This window comes from Colobus angolensis, unplaced genomic scaffold, assembly GCF_000951035.1.
Source record: "Colobus angolensis palliatus isolate OR3802 unplaced genomic scaffold, Cang.pa_1.0 Scaffold146, whole genome shotgun sequence".
Lineage (NCBI taxonomy): Eukaryota > Metazoa > Chordata > Mammalia > Primates > Cercopithecidae > Colobus > Colobus angolensis.
This window is the reverse complement of record NW_012114555.1, coordinates 3959577-3984443: the sequence shown is the minus strand read 5'-3', so window position 1 is coordinate 3984443 and position 24867 is coordinate 3959577. Positions and strand designations below refer to the sequence as shown.

The following is a 24867-nucleotide window of genomic DNA, read 5'->3' as shown; positions in this document are numbered from 1 at the left end:
GACCACTGATCCTCCATCTAGATCATTCGATTAAAGGTGATTTCTTTCCTTTAATTTTCTAGGTAATTTGGACCAAAGCGAAATTGGCCAGAATCCCAAATTCTAAGGATGATTCCATTTCTACCCTAAGGATTGGCTTTGGGGGCTGACACTGGGTGGTTTTCAGAGTGGCATTTACTTTTCTCTTTCACCATTCTGGCCTTCCCGCAAGGACCTAATCCCTTTTCCTTGTTCAAAACTAATTATTACATTGTTTTTCCCTGAGGATATGTGTGTTAAATGTTTACCAGAGCAAATTTTGAAAATACTAACAGATAAAACGTAAAAAGTGTGTAGGTGGGCCAGGCACAGTGGCTCATGCCTGTAATCCCAGCACTTTGGGAGGCCGAGGTGGGCAGATCACGAGGTGAGGAGATCGAGACCATCCTGGTTAACACGGTGAAACCCCGTCTCTACTAAAAATACAAAAAAATTAGCCAGGCATGGCGGCAGGCACCTGTAGTCCCAGCTACTCGGCAGGCTGAGGCAGGAAAATGGCGTGAACCACCCGGGAGGCGGAGCTTGCAGTGAGCCGAGATCGCCCCACTGCACTCCAGCCTGGGCGACAGAGCGAGACTCTGTCTCAAAAAAAAAAAAAAAGTGTGTAGCTATCACCAGGCACTATTCTAAGTACTCTACATGCATTTACTTATTTAATCCTTATAACAACTATATGAGGCATATACTATTCTTAGCAGCAGCATCATCCCCATTTTACAAAGGGTAAAACTGAGGCACAGAAAAGTTAAGTAATTTAGTAAAAGTCACACAGCTAGTATGTGGTAGAGACTGAGATTTAAATTCAGATAGTTTGGCCTCAGTCTATACTCTGCTACCAAAGAACCAAAAAGCACAAAGGAGAAAATACAAACCAGTTGTACTATAGATGTGAAATAACACCTAATATCTTGATATATTATTTAATGTTTAATCTATGCACATATTCAAATATTCTTTTTTCAAAACCTGGGGTTTATGTTATCCATAGATATTTTATAATCTACCTTTTTTTCACTTGGCGCCCATGCTGTGAACATTTCCTCATGCTGATGATTCTTCAACAACGTGATATTGTGTGACACTACACAGAATCTCATTGCATGGATGCACCATATTGTATTTAATTAACGCTCTACTGTTGGACATTGCAGTTATTTCTAGGTTTTCCTTATTGTAAAATAACGTTTCCTTTGAAATATTGTTAAATAACATGTTTTCATACCATCTGGCAGTGTCCTCAAGTGTAAGAATTGCTGGGGCAAATGTTGTGCACATTTTTAAGCTTTTGGGTTTTAACTGCCAAACTGCTCTTCAAAAGCGGCATTGACTTCCACCCCGCCAACACTAATTGAGAGTGCAGGCTCCTCGTCTCTTCTTGAGCACCTGGCTATGGAGGCCACTGCCCCCCAGAAGCATCCTAGAGGTCTGCCTGTCACAGCTAAAGGACCGCGTGAAACAGAAGGAATTCCTTTCCTGGAGATGCTTTGAAACACGCTCTGTCCAGGTTAGCCGTGGAGTTGTCAGTAGCAGACAGATCACTGTGTGCGTGTGTGTGGTGGGTGGGGGTGGTGAATGTAGGAAGAGGGATTACAGGTTGGAACATACTTAGCCTGCAGAAATCAAAAGGCAAACAAAATAAACCAAAATTGAGAAAGCCGAGATGGAGTGTAGAGAGAACAAGGGGAAGCGAACCTCACGGTGAACATGACCATGGGTTTCTCTCTCTCCCCTGGGGCACATGGACAGCTGGAGCCGTCCCTTTGGCAACATGGTCACCAGGCCGGCAGAGGAGGAAGTGCATGGATTGAGAAAATCCTGCCCTGCCCTTGTCAACTTGGGGATGACCCCACGGCCAAACAAGATGTCAAATGAGGTATGCACAGCACAGGGAGGGAGAATGATCTATTTACCTCCTTCTTCTTCTAGGCAAGTAGCACCCAGGGCAGCGTCCTTGCCTACTCATGTGTGCTGTAGGGCTTTCCCTCATGCCAGGCTCAATGCCAGCTATCGAGAGACAGCTCCTCTCCTCCCTCCATGGAGCGATCCCCTTCCTTCTGTAGCACCACCTTCTACCTCCCTCAGGGAAGTCTGCTGCTCTCTGCAGTCCCTATGCTCATGCAAGTTGTAGAGCAGTTTTAATGGGAATCAAAAAGGTAGAGTCTGTGGGGGGAAAAGGAGGGTTGCTCCTATTTTACCCCCATTAAATCCTTACAATATTGGCCAGGCACGTTGTCTCATACCTGTAATCCTAACACTTTGGGAGGCTGAGGCGGGTGAATCACCTGAGGTCAGGAGTTCGAGAACAGCCTAGCCAACATGGTGAAACCCTATCTCTACTACACATACAAAAATTATCCAGGCATGGTGGTGTGTGCCTGTAATCCCAGATATTCGCGAGGCTGATGCCGGAAAATCGCTTGAATCTGGGAGGTGGAGGTTGTGGTGAGCCGAGATCACACCACTGCACTCCAGCCTGTGTGACAAGAGTGAGACTCTGTCTAAAAAAAAAAAAAAAAAAAAAAAAAATTCCTTATAGTATTTCCCTGAGTCCAATACTATGCTGATCCCATTTTATAGATAAAGTGGAAATTCCTAAAATCTCCACTTTACAGATGAAAGGGGCTCATGCACATTAAATCACCTGGCCACGGCCACCAACCAGTCAGGGCTGGAGCCAGGATGATCAAAAGCCAGTCTGTTGTTGGAACTCATTTCTCGGGCTTGGTGGTGAAAAGAGGAGCCAGGTGGGCTTCATGTCATGGCCGCCGAGCTGTGGGATGATTCAGACTTGGAGACTGAAGGGCTGAGGAATCCTTGGAAACTAACAAGGTCCAGCAGGGCTTTGACCCCAGCCACACCCACTCGGATCGCACTGACTTCCTCCCCACCAGCTCTGTGGCCTCCGTTGGGTCCAGGCCATGCTTGCTTGCCTGGGTTCCAGATTCTTTTCATAGCCTCTTAGCTGGCCACTGTGCTTCCACCTTTGTGCCCTCACTCCAAAAGTCTATATTTGACCCGGTAGCTGGACACAATCCAGCCTCTCAGCTAGGTACCTGCATCCTCCTGCCTCTGCACAAAACCCTCCATGGCTTTGCAGGACATTCAGAAGAAAAGCCAAGTCCTTCCTAGGACCTGTGAGACTCCATGATGAGCCTTTCTGACTTCGGACTCATCAACTGCAACTCTGCGCTGGCTCATTTTGCTCATGCCAAACCATCCCCCTGGATGTTCTTCAAACAGGAAAGATGCTCTCCTGCCTCTACCTATGCACTTGCTGCTCTCTTTGCCTGGAATACTCTTCCCCCCTCTCCATGGGAACCAATCCCACCGATTCCACAGGTCTTATTCAAGTAGCACCTTCTTGATGAGTTCTCTCCTGGACACTCTACTCAAGCCTTCAAATCCTCCCACACACAGTACTCTACATCTTCCTTCTTCACTTTATTTCCCCTCCTTAGCACATTTCTGTCTGATGTGTTTTTTTTAATACTACAATTATTTTTACGATAATTATTACAATATGAATATTCTTTCTTACTGTCTCTTTCTCCCATTAGAATGGAAACTCCTGAGGGCAAAGGTTTTTATGTTTTGTTTTGTTTTTTTGAGATGGAGTCTTGCTCTTTCACCCAGGCTGGAGAGCAGCTGCACGATCATGGCTCACTGCAACCTCTGCCTCCTGGGTTCAAGCAATTCTTCTGCCTGAGCCTCCCGAGTAGCTGGGATTACAGGCGCCCGCCAGCATGCCTGGCTAATTTTTGTATTTTTAGTAGAGACAAGGTTTTACCATATTGGCCAGGCTGGTCTCAAACTCCTGACCTCATGATCCACCTGCCTCGGCCTCCCAAAGTGCTGGGATTACAGGCATGAGCCATTACTCCCGGCCAGAATTTTATCTGGTTTATTCACTGCTGTGTCCCCAGCACCAAGAACATACCTGGCTCAGAGTAAATGTTCAAGAAATCTTTGGAATGAATGAATAAATTTCAGAACACCACCAGCTGCCGTATATCAGAAGAGCAGGAGTTTGAGACCAGCCTGGCCAACATAGCGAAACCCCATCTCTACTAAAAATAAAAAACATTAGCCGGGTGTGGTGGTGGGTGCCTGCAGTCCCAGCTACTCAGGGAGCTGAGGCAGGAGAATCGCTTGAACCCAGGAGGCGGAGGTTGCAGTGAGCCGAGACTGTGCCAATGCACTCCAGCACGATGACGGAGTGAGAATCCATCTAAAATAATAAGAAGAAGAAGAAGAAGAAAAAAGAAAGACAAGGCTGTCCTACCAAGGTCATCCTGGGAGAGAAATCCAGTGGGGTACAACCATGAGAAACCCCGGGCTCGGCCCTGAATAAACAGTGGGTGACTGGACACGCCTGAGCCTGGACCTCATCATTTGTAAGGCTGTGAAAAGGATGGCGACTTTGAGAAGTGCCTGCTCTGTGCACTCAGTCCTCACAGCATCCACATGAGGCACATCCACTCCCCATTTCCCAGATGAGAAAACCCAGCCTCAAAGGCACAGGTACTTCCTAGTCCACGGCAGAGTTGGGAGTACAATCCGTGTGCATCAGTTTTCAAAAGCTGAGCTCTTTCTAGTATGTATGCCTCCTCTCGCTAAAGAAGAGAGCTTTTGTCCTCCAACCTATGGGCAGATGTAACTCCAAGGGCTGTTATGAGCTTCCAGTGGGATAAACTAGGCCCTGGTGCCTCACAGGCTCACAGCCACCATCGGCACTGGAACTTGTTCAAGAGCAAAGCTCAGCCAGGCATGGTGGCTCAAGCCTACAATCCCAGCACTTTGGGAGGCCAAGGCAGGAGGATCCCTTGAGCTCAAGAGTTTGAGACCAGCCTGGACATCATAGTGAGACCCTGTCTCTACAAAAAATAAAAAATTAGCTGGGTACAGTGGTGCATGCTTGTAGTCCCAGCTACTCAGGAGGCTGGGGCAGGAGGATCCTTGAGCCCAGGAGTTCCAGGTTGCAATGAGGCAAGATTGCATCACTGCACTCCAGCCTGGGTGACAGAGTAAGAGCCTGTCTCAAAAAAAGAAAAAAAAAAAAACAAAAAAAAACAAAGAACAAAAAGCAGCAAAGCTTCATTCTGCTCCCATCTCCTACCCTAGAGACGGGGAGAAAAGGCAGAGAGGCCAGCTCATCCTCCCCTCCCCTATCTTCCATGTCAGGACAAAGAGGGAAGAACAAAACCACGTGGGCATGGACTCACTTCCTCATATCCCTTGTTCTTGGCTTCCACAGCAGGTTCACCTGTGCCACTCTGTGCTGAGTCTGCACTTCCAAGAGCGCTACTCTCCGGAAGGTGAGCTCAGCACTGGGAGGCCAGATGGCCCGACGGTGGCCAGCTCATCTGAAATGGCATCCTCGGAGCATCCTGATGTACATCTCATACCGAGATACACTGTGAGATAAGGCTCATTAGCAGCTCTCCCCGCCTCCCCACATCCCCGTACCTGCTGCGAAGCCACTTGGTGCTTGGGAGACTTTTAGGAGCCTCCCAACCCAGAAATTCTACTTGAATATGCTTCTTGCTGCAACAGTAAAATGCTGCTCTAAGGCCACATCAGGAGCCTCTAAAGGAAACCCTCTCCTGGGGTGATGATTAGATCTTTGTGGCACTGTTTACACAGTATTATTATCAGATTGCACATTGATAAATGAAGTCTTTCAAAGGTTATTTCAAAAGCAAGTAGACAGTTCACACTTAGTAAGGCTAAGGCACTGGGATCCCATGACAGCACTGAAAGAAGTGTTAACTAATTCATATCCCAAATGCCTAATTCAGGGATCTATTTATTCTTATTTTGTATGTACCTACTAAAAGAAAGCAGTGATCACTAGGACTTAGCAAAGGGCACTAGGAACAAGCTATAGGGTGTGTGTGTGTGTTTGTTAGCATATTAGTTAACAATCAGCTTAACGAAAGTCAAAGCATAATTTAGTTGCTACAAAGCTGGTACAGACCTGGGCTTCCATACTGCTCAGAACAAGGAATTCTCAGTGTGACGTCTCACCCCTACTAGAAAATGCCTCCCACCACGTGCAGCCTGTAAATGGTCATCAATAATAAGCAGGATCACTACCTGAGGTTTCCACTCTCCCAGTAATGGACCACACCAAGACAAAAACTGGAGAGACCCAGAGGGTAGGCTGGGACGTGTTCCTTCCCCAGCTCTAACCAGGTTAGAGGGCCAAGCTCTCCCTCAATACAGAGGGCGTTCCTTCTCCCATGGGCTTGCGGAATGCTGAAATTACTTCAACACATCTGATCAAAGCCACAACACACCTGTAATGTTGTCGTAGCTCCGGAAATTCATTTCGATGTGGTCCCACTCCAGCACCATGCAGTTCTCCATGCTGGGCTGCGCGATGGCCACATACACATCGTTCTTGGAGTTGAACGTATCCACTGAAACCGACTGGTAGGGTAAAGTCTGATGAACAACAAAATCTGGGAACAGGTGTTTAAAAAGAAAAGCATTCATAAAACCTCCTGCAGGAATTATCAGCCACCATCACCTTTCCGTCATCACATCCGCTCTGAAAAGGACTGGGGAGGAGGAGGACGACAGGAGAGAAGCAACACAAACATCACAGTGTATTTTACTCTGGGACATTCCAGAAAGAGTCCTGGCTTGTGCAGGACTATCAGACAGAATGCACAGCTTCTACTACAGCTTCCTGTGGAGAAACAGCTTCCTGAGTTTGGCTAAAGGATCTGAGTTTTAAGCATATTTGGTGAGACTTGGCTTTCAAAGTGGTAAGACAGACAGGACGTTGCACAGCAACATTCTCAAAACTGTCGTGCAAATCACGCTGTGACAAGGTGGGGGCTGCGGTCCAGTGAGTTTGGAAAATGCTGTACTTCCAGCTCTCTCAGAACAGCCCTTGTAGGGAAGAAGTCTGTTTTGTTTTGTTTGATGTGGTGCTTCTCAAACTTACCTGACCCTTTATCTCCAGTTCTCATAACCCCTAGCTTGGGATTACGTGTCAGCAGACAACCCCACTGCACGTTCAGAATGAATGGTACATTCCCCAAATGGTACACTGAACACCGGAAACCAAACCAAACCCTGTGCTACGGTCTCAGGGTATTATGGTTCCTACCCACTTAGCCCAGCACAAAGTGAGTGCTCAATACATGTTACCTTTTAGAGGTGCCCCTCCCTTCATTCTGGGGGCAGAGTAGGTGCTTACTGAACACTTGTTGGCTAAACCAGTGTGAGGGGACTGGCTTTGCTTCTTCTTAGCCCACTCTAAAGACTACAGGGAAGGAGATGGAGGCTGAGTGGTGCACGAAGATGTGGGTAGAAGGAGGAGAAAAGAAGAGGCTGCCTTTGCAGCCCAACAGGTAGGAGGTGACTGAGGGAGAGTGTGGACAAGTGGCTCCAGTGGACGGGGTACCTTCCCATCCCCAAGTTGAGAGCAGAACATCCTGGTGAAGGGCTGGGGCTCGAAGGTAAGACAAACTGGGCTTCCGATTCTTGCCCTGCCACTTTTACCTGCATGACCTTTGGCAAGACAATTGACCCTCAGGTTCTTTCTTCATCTGTAAAATGAGGGTGGTGTCTGTTTCCTGAGGTTACTGTAAGACTAAATCCAAGAGTACATGTAAATATATACTGCAGTGCTATGGTGATCACTTAGTAGTTGATATATGCAACAATGATAGCATTCAGTTGCCTGCTTGAAGACTTAGGGAAGAGTCATGGCTCCCCCTCATCCCAGCCCCCACCAAAATAATTGTTGCTTGGTCAAAGATAAAAAACCAAACAAACAACAACAACAACAACAAAAAAAAACAGAAAAAAATGAACCTCTGTTCACTTCTGTTGGCACCGGCAGAACGAGTGTAGAAGCCAGAAAGCGCGTGCTGACTGCACAAGGCTTTGCTGGTTTCTGTGTTCACACGTAGACAGAGAAAGGGGAAATGGTAGCAGTCATCATGTGCCCCCTTTTCTGGGGATATAAAAGGACTTGGAGAATACATCTGCTTTCTTTTAATTACAACCAAGATGGCTATAAATTCCTCTCCTACATCTCCGGTTGCATTCGACTAACCCAAGTCTGCCAAAGGTTCTAGGCACTCCCGCGATGCACGCCACTCACTCATCTCCTCCCTCCCATTAGCCTCCCTACTGCACTCTGAACTCGCAGAAACATGAGTATTCACTTTAAAAGGCAGGCTGTTTAAAGTGTAGACTAGAAAGTTTCTGGTTTTATTGAAGAATCCCAGGATGAAAAGGAGCTGTCACAGTGCAGAGCATTTTACAAATCTAGCCTTTCGTGGCCCTGTTTTAATCTATTTTCCCCACATAGTGGCTTCATAATATTTTCTATATACTATCTGGCATAACACAGATTGTTAAATCATTTGAATTACAAATCTAACTCTTGATAGAAGACCCCCCACCCCCCCCAAAAAGGGAGGAGAAGGAGGAAGAAGAGGAAAAAAGGAAAAAAGAAGAATGGGGCCAGGCAAGATACACAAGATGGCTTGTGCCTGTAATCCTGGCAGCTTGGGAGGCCAAGGCAGGAGGACTGCTTGAGGCCAGGAGTTTGAGACCAGCCTAGCTAACATAGCAAGACCTTCTCTTTACTGAAAATTTAAAAAATTAGCCAGGGGTCATGGTGCATGCCTGTAGTCCCAGCCTCTCTGGAAGCTGAGGTGGAAGGATCAATTGAGCCCAGAAGTCTGAGGTTGCAGTAAGCTATGATTGTGCCACTGCACTTTAGCCTGGATGACAGAGCAAGACCTTGCCTCAAAAGAAAAAAAAAGAGAGAGAATGAAAAGCAAATGGTTGATGCATATATGTTTGTGGGTATCAGAGAGAGGACCAGAGGAATTTAAATATCTTCTCCCACCCCCAATTAAATTTACTTCTCACAAACAGCAAAAGCACATTCTTGTGGAAAGATCTTAGAAATACACATATTGATGTGACATCAATTTACTAGTGTTAAAATATTAATGGCACTCTGCAAAAAGAGCTGCCACTTCCATTCACACTGGATTAAGTTCATGATGTCAGTGGGACTCTTACAATTTAGGCCTTTCTCCCAGCGGAATCAACAGATTTTTACATAGCTATTTATAGCACTGGCAGAAAATAAATTATACATGACACCGATCCTACTGGGAGAGAAACTGCACATTAATGCATTATTTCTCTTTGCATTTTCATCAGCCCTGAAAAAGGGGAAGCTAACAGGACAATTAGGATGCAAAATTCACTTCCTCTAAGGAATTTAGTGAATTACCCACCTAACACAAGGAATCATTGGTAGGTAACAGGGACTTTTGAGGTGGTTAAAAATAGACTTGAAGGGAAGGGTTCAAGAGCTGATTAAAGATCTGAAACAGCCCAATGCTGGCTTTGTGGTATGAATTACATGTGTTGGCCAAGGAACAGAATGGGAACAGTACCTTCCTCTCTCTGCGAAAAAACAGTGAGACAGGAGAAAACTCACCCCTTTTCTGAAAATCTGAGCTGAAAAGGAAAATAACCGTACTTAGAAAATGTGCTTCTTTCCAAACCTTTGGCAAGAATACGATCACTGTACCATGAACTCTCTAATTTGGCTTTCCATTTTCCATCCATCCTCATTCGTTCCCCCCACCCCATGCCCCTACTGCCCATCTAGCTTTTAGTGAAGCAACAGAGGCTGAGGTTTGATCTGAGCAGAAGATAATGAACCCCGAACACTCACAATTTGTTGACCTAGTTCTTACACATCAGGGCCTATATTTGGGGGTGGGTCACAACTTGATTGCACCATTTTTTTCCCGATGGAAGAAACTGTCAGCAACAGCCTCATCTCTGTTTGTGAGTCTTAAAGGGATAAAACCACAGCAAAGCCAGAATTATCATCTTCCTCTCACCAGAAAGCCTAGCGCTGACTTTCTAAAGTTTAGGAGGAAGCTTGTTCATGCAGACAAACACTGCATAAGACAGAGAAGGCTCTAAAATGTGTTAAGGCCTCTTGCTGCTTCATGTTGGGATGAGGACAGGTTACCTCAGTTCCAAGCTACCACCATTCCAATAACAATTCTCAGAGCCTGGGTCACTTTTACAACCATCCCCAGAGCCCTAAGTTCAGAAAATATGTTTTCTTATAGAAATTATTTCCTATTCCCACGGCCCTCCAGCCCATTACTTCCATCAGAGATTAGCAAAGTTTCTCCACGCTGTGGCCAGGTGTGAAGATAACAATGGAAAATCTGCAAATTTCACCTTGGCATTTCAAGAACTCTCCAGAGAAAATGGAGAAAAGGTAGAGAGAAGTTCTCAGTGAGCTTTGGTTTAGCTTTGGTTTAATTCAATTTAATTTAATTTAGCATTTAATGCCAAATAGTCTTGAATGTCACCTTTTGGTGCAAATGTTATCGACTATGACCTGTGATTTATTGCCCTGGCCCTAAAATATAATAAATTAACCTCCTAATGGCCTCAGCTGACTATGGAGCACCTGCCAATTACACAGCTGAATAAGCCCCCATTCGATGATAAAAGAAAAAGTCATTTTTGTGAGATTTCAGGTTGTCTATCAGACAAGAATAGAACTTGCAGGGGTCCCTTATTTACAAACAAAGATACCTAGAAATGATTTTTACTTTGTGGGTTTTTGTTTATTTGTTGGACGGTGGTAGTGGGGACTGGCCTAAATGTGATACTTTGTTCTTGGAGTTTTGATGTCTTTTGAGTTTCTGTAACTATTTTCTGTTTCTCATTCCTGCTGCTTCTCCTGACATGACTTGAGGCTTTGTAGATAGCATCTCTCAGACTGAATGTTTATTTTTATAAATCGGGTAAGCAGGTTTTCATACAGTGGCCTGATCTTCTCTCTGACTTTAGAAGCTGTAGAAACCCCACGTAAGCCTTTCTAACGGAGATACTCACCAGTACCTTTGGCCTCATGTTGTGACAGTGGAAGCAGTTAGTGTATATATAAGTACAGTTTAATTTTTATCTTATAACCTGAAAAATGTATAAACTGAAAGCTTGTGGCAGGCCCTGGAAAACAAAATCAAACTTTCTTTACATTTTTCCCTCAACATGAGTTGTTTCCTTTTGATAATTAGTCGTTAACTCTTATTTTCTGTTTTGCCATTGGTTATAATTTACCTAGTTATCTCTTCTTACACGGGACTCTGAAAGTCATTTCTGGGTTTAAAGTTCTGATGTTTGGGCCAGGCACAGTGGCTCATACCTGTAATCCCAGCACTTTGGGAGGCCGAGGCGGGCAGATGATGAGGTCAGGAGATAGAGACCATCCTGGCCAACATGGTGAAATCCCGTCTCTACTAAAAATACAAAAATTAGCTGGGTGTGGTGGTGCACACCTGTAATCTCAGCTGCTTAGGAGGCTGAGGCAGGAGAATCGCTTGAACTCGGGAGGTGGAGGTTGCAGTGAGTCGAGATCACACCGCTGCACTCTAGCCTGGGTGACAGAGTGAGACTCCACCTCAAAAAAAAAAAGTCTGGTGTTTGTTAGTTAAATGTCCAGTGAACTTCATCTTCCTAAAGCAAGAGAACAGTCTCAACCGAGTAATTTAGGCCTCCCTGCACTGACCTTCTATGAAACCTAGATTGATCTGAAAACATTCTCTTGCCAAACCCACAAGTTTATACTTTGACTTAAGAAAATGAAACCCTTAGAGAAATTTGAATTTTGCAAAGAAGCAAAATTAAAGCCAGGGCAGTTAACAAAAATTCTCCCAAACTTTTGAGATGTTTTCCTTACCACATCAATTCATTTCTTTAGAATATTTAAAATTTCTCTAGAACAATTTTGATAAACAGTTCTATATTCACCTTTCCCCACTCTCTGTTAACAGTCTAAAAGAAAGACAAAGAGATTATTCTACATATCCATGTCTGATGACATAGGCTCTGAATACCTGTAGTTGTGCATTCATAGTCAAAGCTGGTCACATCATTTAGCTTCTTTTCCTGATACTCTGGTGGACCACTACACAGCACGTCAGAAACAGTGGAATTTGTCATCTTCAACCACAGGTATAGCCACTTGGCTTTGCAGTCACATTCAAATTTATTACCCCTTAAATCTCTAAAAATCAAAATAAAACACAAACACATACAAAGAGAAACAGACATGTCTCACATGTTTTGGTAGTAACACGAGACTCCAGAATTATTAACATCCTGATATATTTAAAACCCCCTAAAAATGGAGTTCAAAAAATTTTGTATTTAATGCCTCCTGTTTCTTGTATCTATCACTGACTTTATTTAATACTCCTCAGCATCCAGGAATTTAACTGCATAACTATATAACGTCCAGAGAGCTCTCAGCGAGGACATAGCATCTCTCCAGATGCTCTGGTCTCCATGCCATGCTGGAAATGGGAGACGTGTGATAGAAGAGCAGCCCCCAGCAGAGGTTCTCATCAACATAAAGAGGATATTGTAGGAAGACAGTTTTCACAAACACAATTGAAACTTCAAGCTCTTGTTAAAACTACATCCAGTAGGTTGGGCACGATGGCTCATGCTTGTAATCATAGCACTTTGGGAAGCCAAGGTGGGCAGATCACCTGAGGTTAGGAGTTCGAGACTAGCCTGGCCAACATGGTGAAACCCCGTCTCTACTAAAAACAAAAATTAGCTGGGGGCAGTGGCATGCGCCTGCAGTCCCAGCTACTCAGGAGGCTGAGGCAGGAGAATCACTTGAACCCGGGAGGCAGAGGTTGCAGTGAGCTGAGATTATGCCTCTTCACTCCAGCCTGGGCAACAGAGTGAGACTCCGTCTAAAAAACAAAAACAAAAACAAAACTACATCCAGTAAGAAGCAACGCTAGAAGATAAAGCAGGTGAACGCGCCATCTCAAGGAGGGGACCTCCCACCCAGCAAGTGCAATTTACCATTGGCCTCATGGTGCTAAGTATAAAATGGCAAAATCCAACACAACACAAACTATATGCTATTTCCCAGGATGCACTGCTTTGTTATAGAGTTTTAGGCACAGCATAAAAGAAATGCATAAAAGAAAGGTGAGAGGGGATTGAAAGACGTGATTAACTGGGGCACAATGACAAGAACACATAAACTAAATTTCATTACTTACAGTTCAATCAGAGAGTCTAGATCACTGAAGACATCCCTTGGTAGTGCTTTTATGTGGTTATTGGCCAAAGAACTAGAGCAAGAAAGTCACATTGCAATGCAGTTATTATCTCATGCCCTGTCACTCTCAATTCCCTTCAGATAAAGCTATTGACTTACAGCACAGCTTTGGTCATCAATACTGAGATAGAGCTTAGTTATGCAAAGATAACATAAGAGATGCTGGATTATAATATAAATTTTCTTTTTTTTTTTTTTACAAAAAGCACTTTTTAAGCTCTTTATGTATATTTGCTCAACCCAGATGGCTTCCCATGCTTCTTAGAATCAAAGCCAAAGTTCCTTCAGTGGCATGCAAGACCCTTTATTGCCTGGCTACCTCCACTCTTGCTTACCTAGGAGACCCTATCTCATCGGTCTCCAACTACTCAATGGATCTCTGATCCAGCCACACTGGCCTCCTTGCTATTCCTCCAACAGGTGAGGCATGCTCCTACCCTCCAAGCCTCTGAACTTGGTCATCTGCCTGGAATGTTCTTTCCCCAGCTATCCATTTGGCATTCCATTGCCTCCTTTGGGTCTGTCCTCAAGTATCACCACCTTCTCAGGCCTCTGCACAGCTCCCTTCCCTGCACCGCCATCATTTGGCACACTGCATATTTTAATTATCTATTTGTTTACTGGCTGTGTATTCTCCCTCTACATAAGCCACATGTCTGTCCACTGCTGTATCCCCCCCAGTTCCTAGAACAGTGCCTGGCACACAGCAGGTAATCAGTATATCTTTGCTGAATTAATGTATTAAGCACCAAAGTGAGAGTGATAAAAGAAGATTTACAGTCTTGTCCCAAGAAGTTCCCTAATGGTCCATCTAAGTGAATTCTATTACTTGTGACTCTAAGAAAGGACTCAGTAAATACTCCTTTACATAAAGACACTCAGCTCTAACCTTTATTCTTAAAGGTTAGAGCTGAAGGGAATGATTGACTATGATCAATTTCATTTTCACATTAATAAAGATTGACCCAAAACCATTTTGCATTTGCTCGTGGTGTTAAAGATCATTCTAAGACGTCTTAGTCCACACCCCACCTCCAGGAAATAGACTAGAATGCACAGCATCAACTCTTTCTCCGATGATTCAGGATTTTGCAGTGCCCTGTCATCATCCTGTGAAGATGAATGTCCACGGTGCAGGGCTGTTGATGTAGAAAGACGCGGAGTGTTGAAATGATGTACACTGAGTTTGTGATTTCCCCAGGCACTGCACTCTAATGTGAGTCAGCCAAGAAACTGATGCCTACTTTTGTTTTCTTTTACACATATGAATGCAAACAGCAAAACATATAAATGACAAACATGTAAGCAATTCAGCCCCAACCTATTTAAGATATCTATGAAATGCATCTTCTGTATCATCATAATGACCCATCCCAGAAAGATGAATTAAAGAAATGAGTCTTCCTACCTAGAGTCGGTTAGCTGGGCACAGTAGAAAGCTTGGAGCCCAAATATTCTTGCTTCAAGGCACCAACTGAATATAGGGAGACCCATAGTTTCTGAATTATGCTCCTTTCCATCTGGGTAACCACAAATGGATTTAAATAAAGTTTCATGTACTCTTTTACCTTTCTTTTCTAAATGATGTATTTGTGCATTTTTAACTGTGTTGGAAAATAGGCTGAATATGTAAACAGACTGAAGCTACTCTGAAAGAGCTTTTGGAAATTTTTAAAAGGGGGGGCGTTCATTTTGATTTTTTTTTTTCTTGGTCGATGGTCACTTTTTCGGGAAAGTAAAGTACAACAATGTTTTAGCTAATTAACGTTATTAGCTAAAAACTTCAGCTAATTGAAAGTTATTGTATTGATATGATAAGTATCCACAGAATGGTCACAGCCAAAAAAAAAAAAAAAAAAAAAAAAAAAAGTAGAGTGTTTAGCAACGTTCCAAGTGTTCAATTTAGATTTCAGAAAGCACAATTATTTAGATGGGCTATTCACCCCACTCACACTAAATGCTTAACACCTGCCTTTCCACTTCATTTTGCCTACAAATCATGGCACTTATTTTATTTCTAAAACTATTTAACAGCTCCGTGTCCCTTGGGCTTCATGGGACTGCTGGAAACAAATGTTCTAGATTTTAGTTACAGATTGGCACAGCTCCTTCAATGCTTTGAAACTTGATCTATGTCTCTTTTCCTATGCATGTGAGTCTGTAAGCACTGGAAAAGTTCATAAAAGATAAAAATCAGCTGCTTAACTTCAACAAGCAAATTCCAAATAGGAACTTCTGTAAGCACGGGGGTGAACTTTAGAGACCTGGTATCTTCTCTTTGCTTAGAGGTTTTTAAAAGGGGAGGGAGGTGAATTGATTCATTCTTTAAACAATATATTAAATTCTTGAATTACTAAATACATCTCCAGCCTAGAGGAGTCAACGTTAAAAGTCGCCTGGTCGGGCACAGTGGCTCACGCCTGTAATCCCAGCACTTTGGGAGGCCGAGGCAGGCAGATCATGAGGTCAGGAGATCGAGACCATCCCAGCTAACATGGTGAAACCCCGTCTCTACTAAAAATATAAAAAATTAGCCGGGTGTGGTGACACGTGCCTGTAGTTCCAGCTACTTGGGAGGCTGAGGCAGGAGAATCACTTGAACTTGGGAGGCAGAGGTTGCAGTGAGCTGAGATCACGCCACTGCACTCCAGCCCGGGTGACAGAGCGAGACTCCGTCTCAAAAAAAAAAAAAAAAAGAAGCCATCCATCAATTAGCAAATCAGAAAGTACGTCCTGCTGGGTTAGCCCTGCGCTAGACACTGGGGGAAGAACAGAGCTAAGGGCAGATCACTAAAAGTCCTGCCCTCCAGGAGCTTCCAACGTGCTGGGAGATAAAACGAACACCCAGGCAACAGCACCAACCAGTATGGTCATTGTAGACAGTAAAGTACTGGCTGCATGAAGCCAATGACGGGAGTGAAGAGGAAGATGGAGAATGGCTTAACTGGGGAGATAGAACTTAATTTGGACTTTGAATGAAAAGGCAGATGCTAAGAGACCAAGGGCGGAAGAAACAGCATCCTGGGCAAGGGAGAGGATGTGAGGAAAAGCAGTAGGATGAGGTGGGGGAGCACCGAGAGCTTGATGTTTTGAAGACACTCAGATAAATAAGATTAGAGAGCTGAAGAGAAGCTTGACTTGTAGGCTTGACGGCAGGGTGGTCCTACTCACTGGGATGAGCTGGTTCTTCTCTAATGCATTCTGTGCTCTCTGGACCCAAGTGTAGGACTCCCTCGCTCCCTCTGCGCATACCACAGAAAAGGAGGTGCCTCTTGCACACATGTACGCATGCTAACACATGAAACAAACGCATAAGCATACGCAGACGAACACAGTTATGTACACTCATGTATATAAGTCCATGCATCCAAGGATACTTTGTACACCTGCACAAAGATATGCAAATACCCGTGCATGATACCTGCTTGTTCACACCCTCCTGCTGATGGCCATCTGAGCAAATGAAAGTTGCCATCTGGGCTAACTCAGCCCGTCACATGGGCTTTGGGTTTATAATCTGCCCAGAGCTTTTGCTCAAATACAAAGCCCTAATTCCTGACTTCTAGGAACCAGGCTCATCTGGCCACAGCTGTTCCTCTTCAGACCCCCACAGCTGTCTCCTTAGCAGACTCTGTCTGGCCACCCAAACTGCCAAAGATACTTGACGGGCCATGGAGGAAATTGGGACTTCTTAATGCATGGAGGGAAGGAATGATGATGATGATGATGATGATGATGATGATGATGATGATGCCAGCTATGCCTTGAGCATTTACCATGGGTAATGGGCTAGATGCTTTGCAAGCAAGCATTAACCCTTTATGTACAGCAATCCTATGAAATCAGTACAGTTATCCCTGTTTTATGGAGGAGAAAATTGATCTCAGAAAGTTAAGCAATATTAATAAATCATGGCCTTGAGATTTAAACTCAAGCTTATATGACTCCAAGCCCACAACTGTAGCCTCTACAGGAATCTGGGGATTTCACACTTAGGTTGAATCTGAAAAACAACAAAGGCTTTTATAGGAAGAAATGAAGACCTAGGACATTCTCCAGTACCAACTATGCTGACACAGAAGTTTGGGCCTCCCACGTCTGCGCCCTCATCTCCTTACCCCATAGGCTTTAACTTAAGCAGAGCCTCAACTTGTGGGCATTCCAGAATCAATGCTAGGCCTATTGACAAACCCCTTTGCCAATATCGGGGCTTGATGTGAATGGTTTCCTCATTAGATGACTATGTCACACTGTACCAGTCAGGGTTACACATGCTGAAGGTACTACCATCCCTGCCCAACACTTGTAGTCAAAACCCTCCAATTTTCCCAACTGTCTTTATGGCAGGCAGGCTGACTACAGAGATGAGACATGTTATCTTACTCAAACTCAAAATACCTATCATGCAAATGGGACCTGGTTCCTGGCTAATGAATTGCTCCTACCAAGACAATGAGTATTTTTACATTTTCATAAACACAGCCACTATTTTTTCTAGTTTTATAAATTTTATACATTTGCTAAGTGTGTGTACTTGCTTCATTTTCGTATGCCAATTTCAAATCAATTTCTTTAATTTTATCTCTAGAAAGCTCTTAAAGAACCAGAGAGCTTAGTTGAAATCACAGATTAATCCAACATAAAAGAAAAAGTGATTTGCATTCAAATGAGAGGAACCAGGAAAATGTCTCTATTCCACTTTATCCTAATTCTGATTCAACATGCCACCTAGTCATCTAAGACTTGGTTCCAAAATCTGTAAAATGGGGACTCACAGATTATTATGAAAGATGAAGAAGAGAAGGCTCACTAAGCACCCAGCCCTGTGCCTGGTACCAAGCAGGTAAAAGACTCACAATAATTTCCTTCCCGGCTGGGTGCAGTGGCTCATGCCTGTAATCCCAGCACTCTGGGAGGCCTTGGCAGGTGGATCACTTGAGATCAGGAGTTCAAGACCAGCCTGGCCAACACAGTGAGGCCCGGTCTCTACTAAAAATACAAAAATTAGTCAGGCGTGGTGGTGTGTACCTGCAATCCCAGCTACTCGGGAGGCTGGGGCATGAGAATGGCTTGAACCCAGGAGACGGAGGCTGCAGTGAGCCGAGATCATGCCACTGCACTCCAGCCTGGGCGACAGAGTGAGACTCTGCCTAAAAAAAAAAAAGAAATTTCTTCCCATCTCCTCCATCAAGCAACACAAGTCCCTCACACCCCAGGTTGCTCCTTAATTCCCACATAGTCATGTGGCCTATAACTGCAATTCAGGTTGATAGAGATGATAATAAAGACAAGTATGTGAGTACTCAGAATAAGCCAGTATCTGATTGACAAGATAGAAACCTCTTGAGTAATCTAGAAATTCGTTTCCTTCAGGGACTCTTACAGCCAAGAAACAGAGAGGCTCCAGGAAACGAATCTTATTCCACATATTAGAGGACTTACAATACTTTCCATAGGACTTACAGGTGAGTCAGGTCACGGAGGCCACGAAAGGCATTTCTTGAAATCGTTTCTATTTTGTTCCCTTCAATGAACCTAAGAGGAAAAGTTATATAATTAAAATGAATTTTCTCTCCTTAGTATCTCTAAAAAAAACTATGTTGGTAAGATTTCAGAATAAAATCTGAAAGCATTCCTGAATTATAAGAATTATCTCTGAAGACTAGGTCAGCTACACCAAATTACATGTGGTAGCAGTATGTATGCAAAAATGCGTGCATGTGAGTGTGTGATCTGCACTCCTTCCAGAAGCGGCATGGAAGTCTTCAAAGAATTCTGAGCTGGCAACATGGGTAAAAACATCTTGGGGAGAAATAAAGAAGAAAGCACTATACAAAGGCAAGAAATTCTCATATCTCTGTAAGACTGGAGCGCTTCCAGACATTTCCCCTACTCAATCCCACATTTCATGGTGCCTGGCCATTCAAACTTCTGTTAATGTCACAGTCCCTTGAGGGGGTTCCCTTGTTTTACATCTCCATATTAAAGTTTTTTGCTGGGGGAGAATTCTGTCAAGCACGGTTTTCAGCAACCTTGAGTCTATCGTGACCTACACCATCTGATCACCAAGCAAATGGGTGACAAGGCAGGAAAAGCTCAAGCTCTCTAAGCCACTAGGAAGTAGGAAGTACAATGAAGTTGAGCAGGGACCAGACTTCTTTCTCTGTACCAAAACCCCACAGGGTTTTCTCATGGGATCTTGTAATAATACCACTGGCCATGCTTTAAGGTCTTTGTGGGAAAGAATTGATGTGAATTCACTATGACTATTCTCTAGGACCAAGGAGAACTAAATTTTAGTTTACAGCATCGTATGAAGTCAAATGTAAGAGGGTCTTTGATGAGATGCTCCATGGGTGGCGCTTTGTAACACAACATCATCAATGAATTAGTTCTTGATTCTTGCACTGAAAACTCAATGATGGTTTTTAAAAGTGAGGTATTTTTTCAGTAATACACCTCAGCATAAACTGAGGAGCTCAGCCAACTTCCTCTCCAATAACCTCGACCATAAGATGAACTACCATAAGAGAAAACTCATAGCTTTACAACTGCTACCTCCATTGAGTATGTATGTGCTTTGATAGACCCTAGTCAGATTTAGCATTGCAGTCCTGCTACACTTTCCATACTATGCATATGATGATATCAGAGTATTATGCAAATACACATATTATGTATACTCTGGAGAAAGAATTCCTCCAGGGACATCTTTCCTCAAGACACAAAGTCAGCAGAGAGATTTCTTATATCTGGGATGTGTCTAGATTTCCAATACCTACCTGTTGAACTCAGACAAAATAATGAGACAAGGCTTTAAAAATCCCTCTGAATGCTAAGTGAGGAAATCCCATCTGATAGCAGGATTAACATTATTACAAAGTTACCAAAGACAAGGATGAAAGAACTTACAAGGGAAAAAAGACATGAAAGGAAGAAAAGGCAGAAATCAGAACAAGAGGAAAGCTCATTGTGAGGGGAAAAACCTGCACATCAAAAAAGGGGAAAAGGACCCTTTTTTAAGGAAAAAAATAAAATGAAATTAGACCCTCAGTAGCAATTCATAGGAGATACTGCAAAAGAGATGTAGGACAGTGAATGAACAACATGAAGTTGTACCCCCCAAATAGGGAGGCTTTCTTAAAAGTAAGTAACCCTCAGAACCCTGCAGCTCTATTTCTGGCTGATCAGCAAATCCATGCCTACTTGCGAGAGGTAAAAATACCCAACGCAACTTCCAATTGTGCTTACTACATGACAAATTAAATGTCAGCAGAGAATGAATATCTCTCCTTCTTTGTTTTGTCGCCCCCTCTTTGTCTCCAGCCTCCTCCTTCCCCAGCATGTTTGTAAGCAAGTAAACTATAGAAGGTCAGTGCTGAAAAGAGAATGGGGTGTTCTGCATTTTCTCCACCCCTAAACCCTCGCAGAGATGCTGTTCCAGCACAGAAACCAATTCAGAAATTCTACCAAGATACCAAATGTTCAGCACATAGACAAAGCACAAAACTTACAGGTATTCAAGATGAAAAAGTCCAGCGAAAGCGTCATCCCGGATGATTGTGAATGAGTTAGAATTCAGCAATCTGAAAGTAAGAGACAGATTCCAATGCAGAGATGTAAAACTCGAGTCACATGGTGAAGCCATTTCTATTTCCTTTGCTACATTTTGATCTGTGGGCAAACATGAGCTCTTCTTAGTCTAAGGAGAACTGATGTTGTTGTAAGAAACCTGATTTTCACAGCCTGCTCTTAGAGACGATGGCAAGCAGATTCCTTTTGACCAGACTTTCTTGTCATCTCCAGAACTCTACTCCTTTTGTCCCTGTGTGTCTCTATATTTACTATAGCTATCAGTAAATATGACCTGATAGCTATTACTTTAAAATATTATAATGCTCAGCACAACTAAACAGCCAGTGAATGTTTTTTGGTACACAGCAATCATAAAATTAGAGATCTAAAAAGATCTAATCCAAATCTATTTTTAGGAAAATATAAGCCCAGAGAAGCTAAGTGACTTCACCAAAGTCACACAGCTGGGACCAAGAAAAAACAAAAACCAGAAAAACTTTTTCTACTGTATTATACACTCCCATAAAAATAGTTTTTTTTAAAAAAAGTTTGCTTAAGAAACTTTCAGAAGACTGTCACTACATAGTTTTCTATTTGAGTCATCGCCCAAGTCTACTGGCAAAAGAATACCTAAAATTGTATTTCTAGTATATGAAAAGTATATTTTAATAGCACTGCCATTTCTAAGAGGCCTCAGATTTTAAAATGTTAAGTATAATGTTAAAAGTAGGCATATAACATTTCAAGAACAAAAGTATCAAGAGTATGTTTTTTAGGATGAATTGTGATCTCCTATATTCCACTTATCCAAATTTTTCTAGAGCACATTGCTTGTTTTAATTTCAATCTCATCTCAAATTTAAGAAACCAACATAGATCAAGAGAATGAGGTGTGTACTCATACTTTGCCTGTCACTGGTTTGCTTTTGAAAACTGCTTTTTGGACATTTCTTTTCATCAGCAAACTTTACTCAGCGTGGGTTACAGCACATGGCATGAGCATCACCACAGTGACTTGAACATCTGTCACAGAGAGGAGCTGGGATGAGGAATAGTTACGAGTGTGGGCTTTTGGCCCTGGACTAGAATCCTGGCTGTGATTTGGGGCAAGTTAGTTAACTTCTCTGAGCCTCAGTTTCCTTATCTATCAAATGGGATCATAAGCATGCCTTCATCCTACAGATGACGTGATGATGAAATAAAATTATGCAGGTAAGTTCATAGGATGCTGCCTGACTGGTTTAAGTTCTCAGCAAACTAAAAACACTCCTATTTCCAGAGTAACAGTAAGATTTTAAAATTACCCAGCACTTTGGGAGGCTGAGATGGGTGGATCACGAGGTCAGGAGATCGAGACCATCCTGGCTAACCCGGTGAAACCCCGTCTCTACTAAAAACTACAAAAAAAAAAAAAAAAAAAAAAAAAAAAACTAGCCGGGCCAGGTGGCGGGCGCCTGTAGTCCCAGCTACTCAGGAGGCTGAGGCAGGAGAATGGCGTAAACCCGGGAGGCGGAGCTTGCAGTGAGCTGAGATCCGGCCACTGCACTCCAGCCTGGGCGACAGAGCGAGACTCCGTCTCAAAAAAAAAAGATTTTAAAATGAAATTTTCTTTTAAACTGAGGTGTTTGGGAAACAGTGCATTTAGGTGACGTTCAGGTCATGAGTCAATGCAATTACCTCCCCATTTACTAGATCTGGGTGTTGGGATCTACAATAAAGTCTTTGAAGAAAACAAGTATCAAACTAAGGAAAGAAAGCTGAGCAGAGAGCCTCAGTGCTTTGCTGGGGACATCACAGGGTAAATTAACACCATGAGGCAGCCATGGTCTCTTCACGGAGCTGGGGTACTTTAGGAATGGCTGATACCAAAGAGGCAGAGACAGCAGTTCAAGGATGGCACCGCAGGGCCCCCACTGTGCAGAGGGAACTTAACATACTCACAGCAGCTGCAGGGAAGGCAGATGAGAAAACATTCGGTCCTTGATTTCTGAAAACGTCCCATTTACCAGGCTCCTATGGGCAAAAGATGAACAAAAGTAGGCCTAGGTTTCTTTTAGGAAGTGCCAGGCAGGGTGGGCAATCGACCTCTGCCTCCGCCTGTACTTCAAACCCTGACTCTCAGGAGTGAGGCACAGCACAGTTGCCCAGGATCTTTCCCGGGGTAGGAATGAGGAGACAAGCCACTTCCCAATGAATCAGATCAATATGAAAACTGGTCTAAATAACAGAAACCTTTCCCATCAGCTCCTTCCACAGACATTATCTCGGTCACTTTAAATCAATCCCTTCACTTCCTTTTCTTAACTACAGGAGGCCCTTGCCTGAAAATGGATGATCGCTTCACCTCTGCCCATGATTCCGTTTGTGTAGACACTGTGTTACTGTTGGCCTACGAAACGCTGGGGTAAGATTAAGCATTCCTCTTGGGAGCCCATCTCTGAAAGACAGTCGGAGCACTTCTGATTAAATGCACCATGAAAGCCCTGGGGAAAAACTCACAGACACCTGAACTCCCCTGTGGGGGGAGAGGCAGTGCCATCTGCCAAATAAAACGGTCAACCAGGGGACAAGATGCTTGGCTTTATTTCTGCCCCCAGGCCCCCTATCCTTTCTGGCCACAGCAGGATCTGAACACATTATTTCAGAATTCCCTTCAGTTCGCATGCAGGTCAATTAAGCAGCTGCTGGTCTGAAGGATTTAATAAGGGGAACTCTAATTTCTGGAATCCTCCATGTCACCCGACTCGGCAATATTAAGAATCAAAAATGTCCTCTGTTCCCACCAGTCAAACTCTTCTGACTTTCTATAAGTGCAAATGGGAACCCCCTCACTGCTGGGTCCAGGCCCCCACAATTTGCCTTGGGTGGGAGGCTGGGGAGCGTTGGACACAAGAAAGTATCTTGAGCACAAGCAACGTCACCTTGGGGATTCCCTGCCTCCACCACTGAATGGGCACCCAGACATCTTGGCCTGGAACAAGAGAGTGGTCTTAGCAGGAAACATGTCCTAGCAGTAAAGATACAGCCCAACAGCCCGTTCCACCGCCCTTATGAGAGCTGGTCATTTGGCTTGAGTGGCCAGGGGAGGGCAGGGTGAAAGCACCTCGGCAGGTGGATACATAATGTGAAGCCCTTTCCTGTCAGTTCTTCCTGCTGAGAAAAGCAGCCGACACAACTGTGTGATGGAGAAAGGGGGCAAGAAGCCCTCCTGACCTCAGGGCAAGAAGAAAAGCTGATTTCAAAGCACTTGGTCACTGGGCTAGGCGCCCGACATGCCCCAAACCTCTGCCAAGCCTTCTGTGATCTCTCTTCCAGGCCACGTGGGGCGGACCCTCGGGCTCGCAGAGCCTGCATGCCTTGACCTCGGCTTTTTGTAACCTGCAATGTGGAGAAGTCGGGGGGAGGCCACGGGAGGCACATTCGCCCCAGACCTGATGTGGGGCAGTGAGGCCTCACCCTTCCCAGTTTGCACTCAATCAGGTCGTGTTCAGCTGCTCCTATGCACTCCCCTGCACACACAACTTCAACCCGCAAACACACACACACATACACACACACCCTCTCAAACTTTCATGCACCCCTGAGTCTCCCGGGGACGTCAAATGCACACTCCAGGACTCCACTCCAAAGACTGCTTCAGAGCAGCCGGATTCTGCATTGGCACAAGCTTCCCCAGGTGAGTCTGATGCAAGTGGCCCGTGGGCCACACTCTGAGAAACACTGCCACAGGGACCTGTCTGGGTTTCCAGATTCTGGGGCTCAAGTTCTCAACATCCTCCCCGGGGCCAACACTCCACCCACGCCCCCCACCCAAAGGCAAACAAGGGGCCTGGGGAGTGGGTCAGGGTCGCGCTGCCCCGGCGCCAGAGGCAACTCCCTCGCGGCGGCAGACGCAGGGTGGGGCGGGGCGGGATGGGGGCTGGAGGGGTCCCACTCACAGGGAGCTGATGTCGCCCGGCACGATCCTGGGCACCCAGGAAGAGCCCACGCAGATGATGGACTCCTTGGTACAGCTGCAAGTGGCGGGGCAGCGCGCCAGCCGCCTCACCTGCGCGCTCCGCGGGATCAGGCACGCGGCGCCCAGCAGCAGC

At 44.5% G+C, this 24867-nt stretch overlaps 1 protein-coding gene across 1 annotated transcript in view; it reads right to left on the bottom strand.

Moving 5' to 3' along the window:
• The window catches only part of LGI2 (leucine-rich repeat LGI family, member 2), a 29399-nt gene extending 4538 nt beyond the window's left edge, over window positions 1-24861 (bottom strand). Inside the window, exons 1-7 of the mRNA XM_011935653.1 lie at window positions 24715-24861; window positions 22718-22789; window positions 20716-20787; window positions 18665-18736; window positions 13143-13214; window positions 11955-12124; window positions 6339-6503 (exon numbers count right to left, since the gene is read on the bottom strand). Of these exons, the coding sequence (XP_011791043.1) occupies window positions 6339-6503; window positions 11955-12124; window positions 13143-13214; window positions 18665-18736; window positions 20716-20787; window positions 22718-22749 (583 nt within the window). The 5' untranslated portion in view covers window positions 22750-22789; window positions 24715-24861. The remainder of the gene's footprint in view (window positions 1-6338; window positions 6504-11954; window positions 12125-13142; window positions 13215-18664; window positions 18737-20715; window positions 20788-22717; window positions 22790-24714) is intronic.
• Between the last annotated feature and the right edge of the window lie 6 nt (window positions 24862-24867).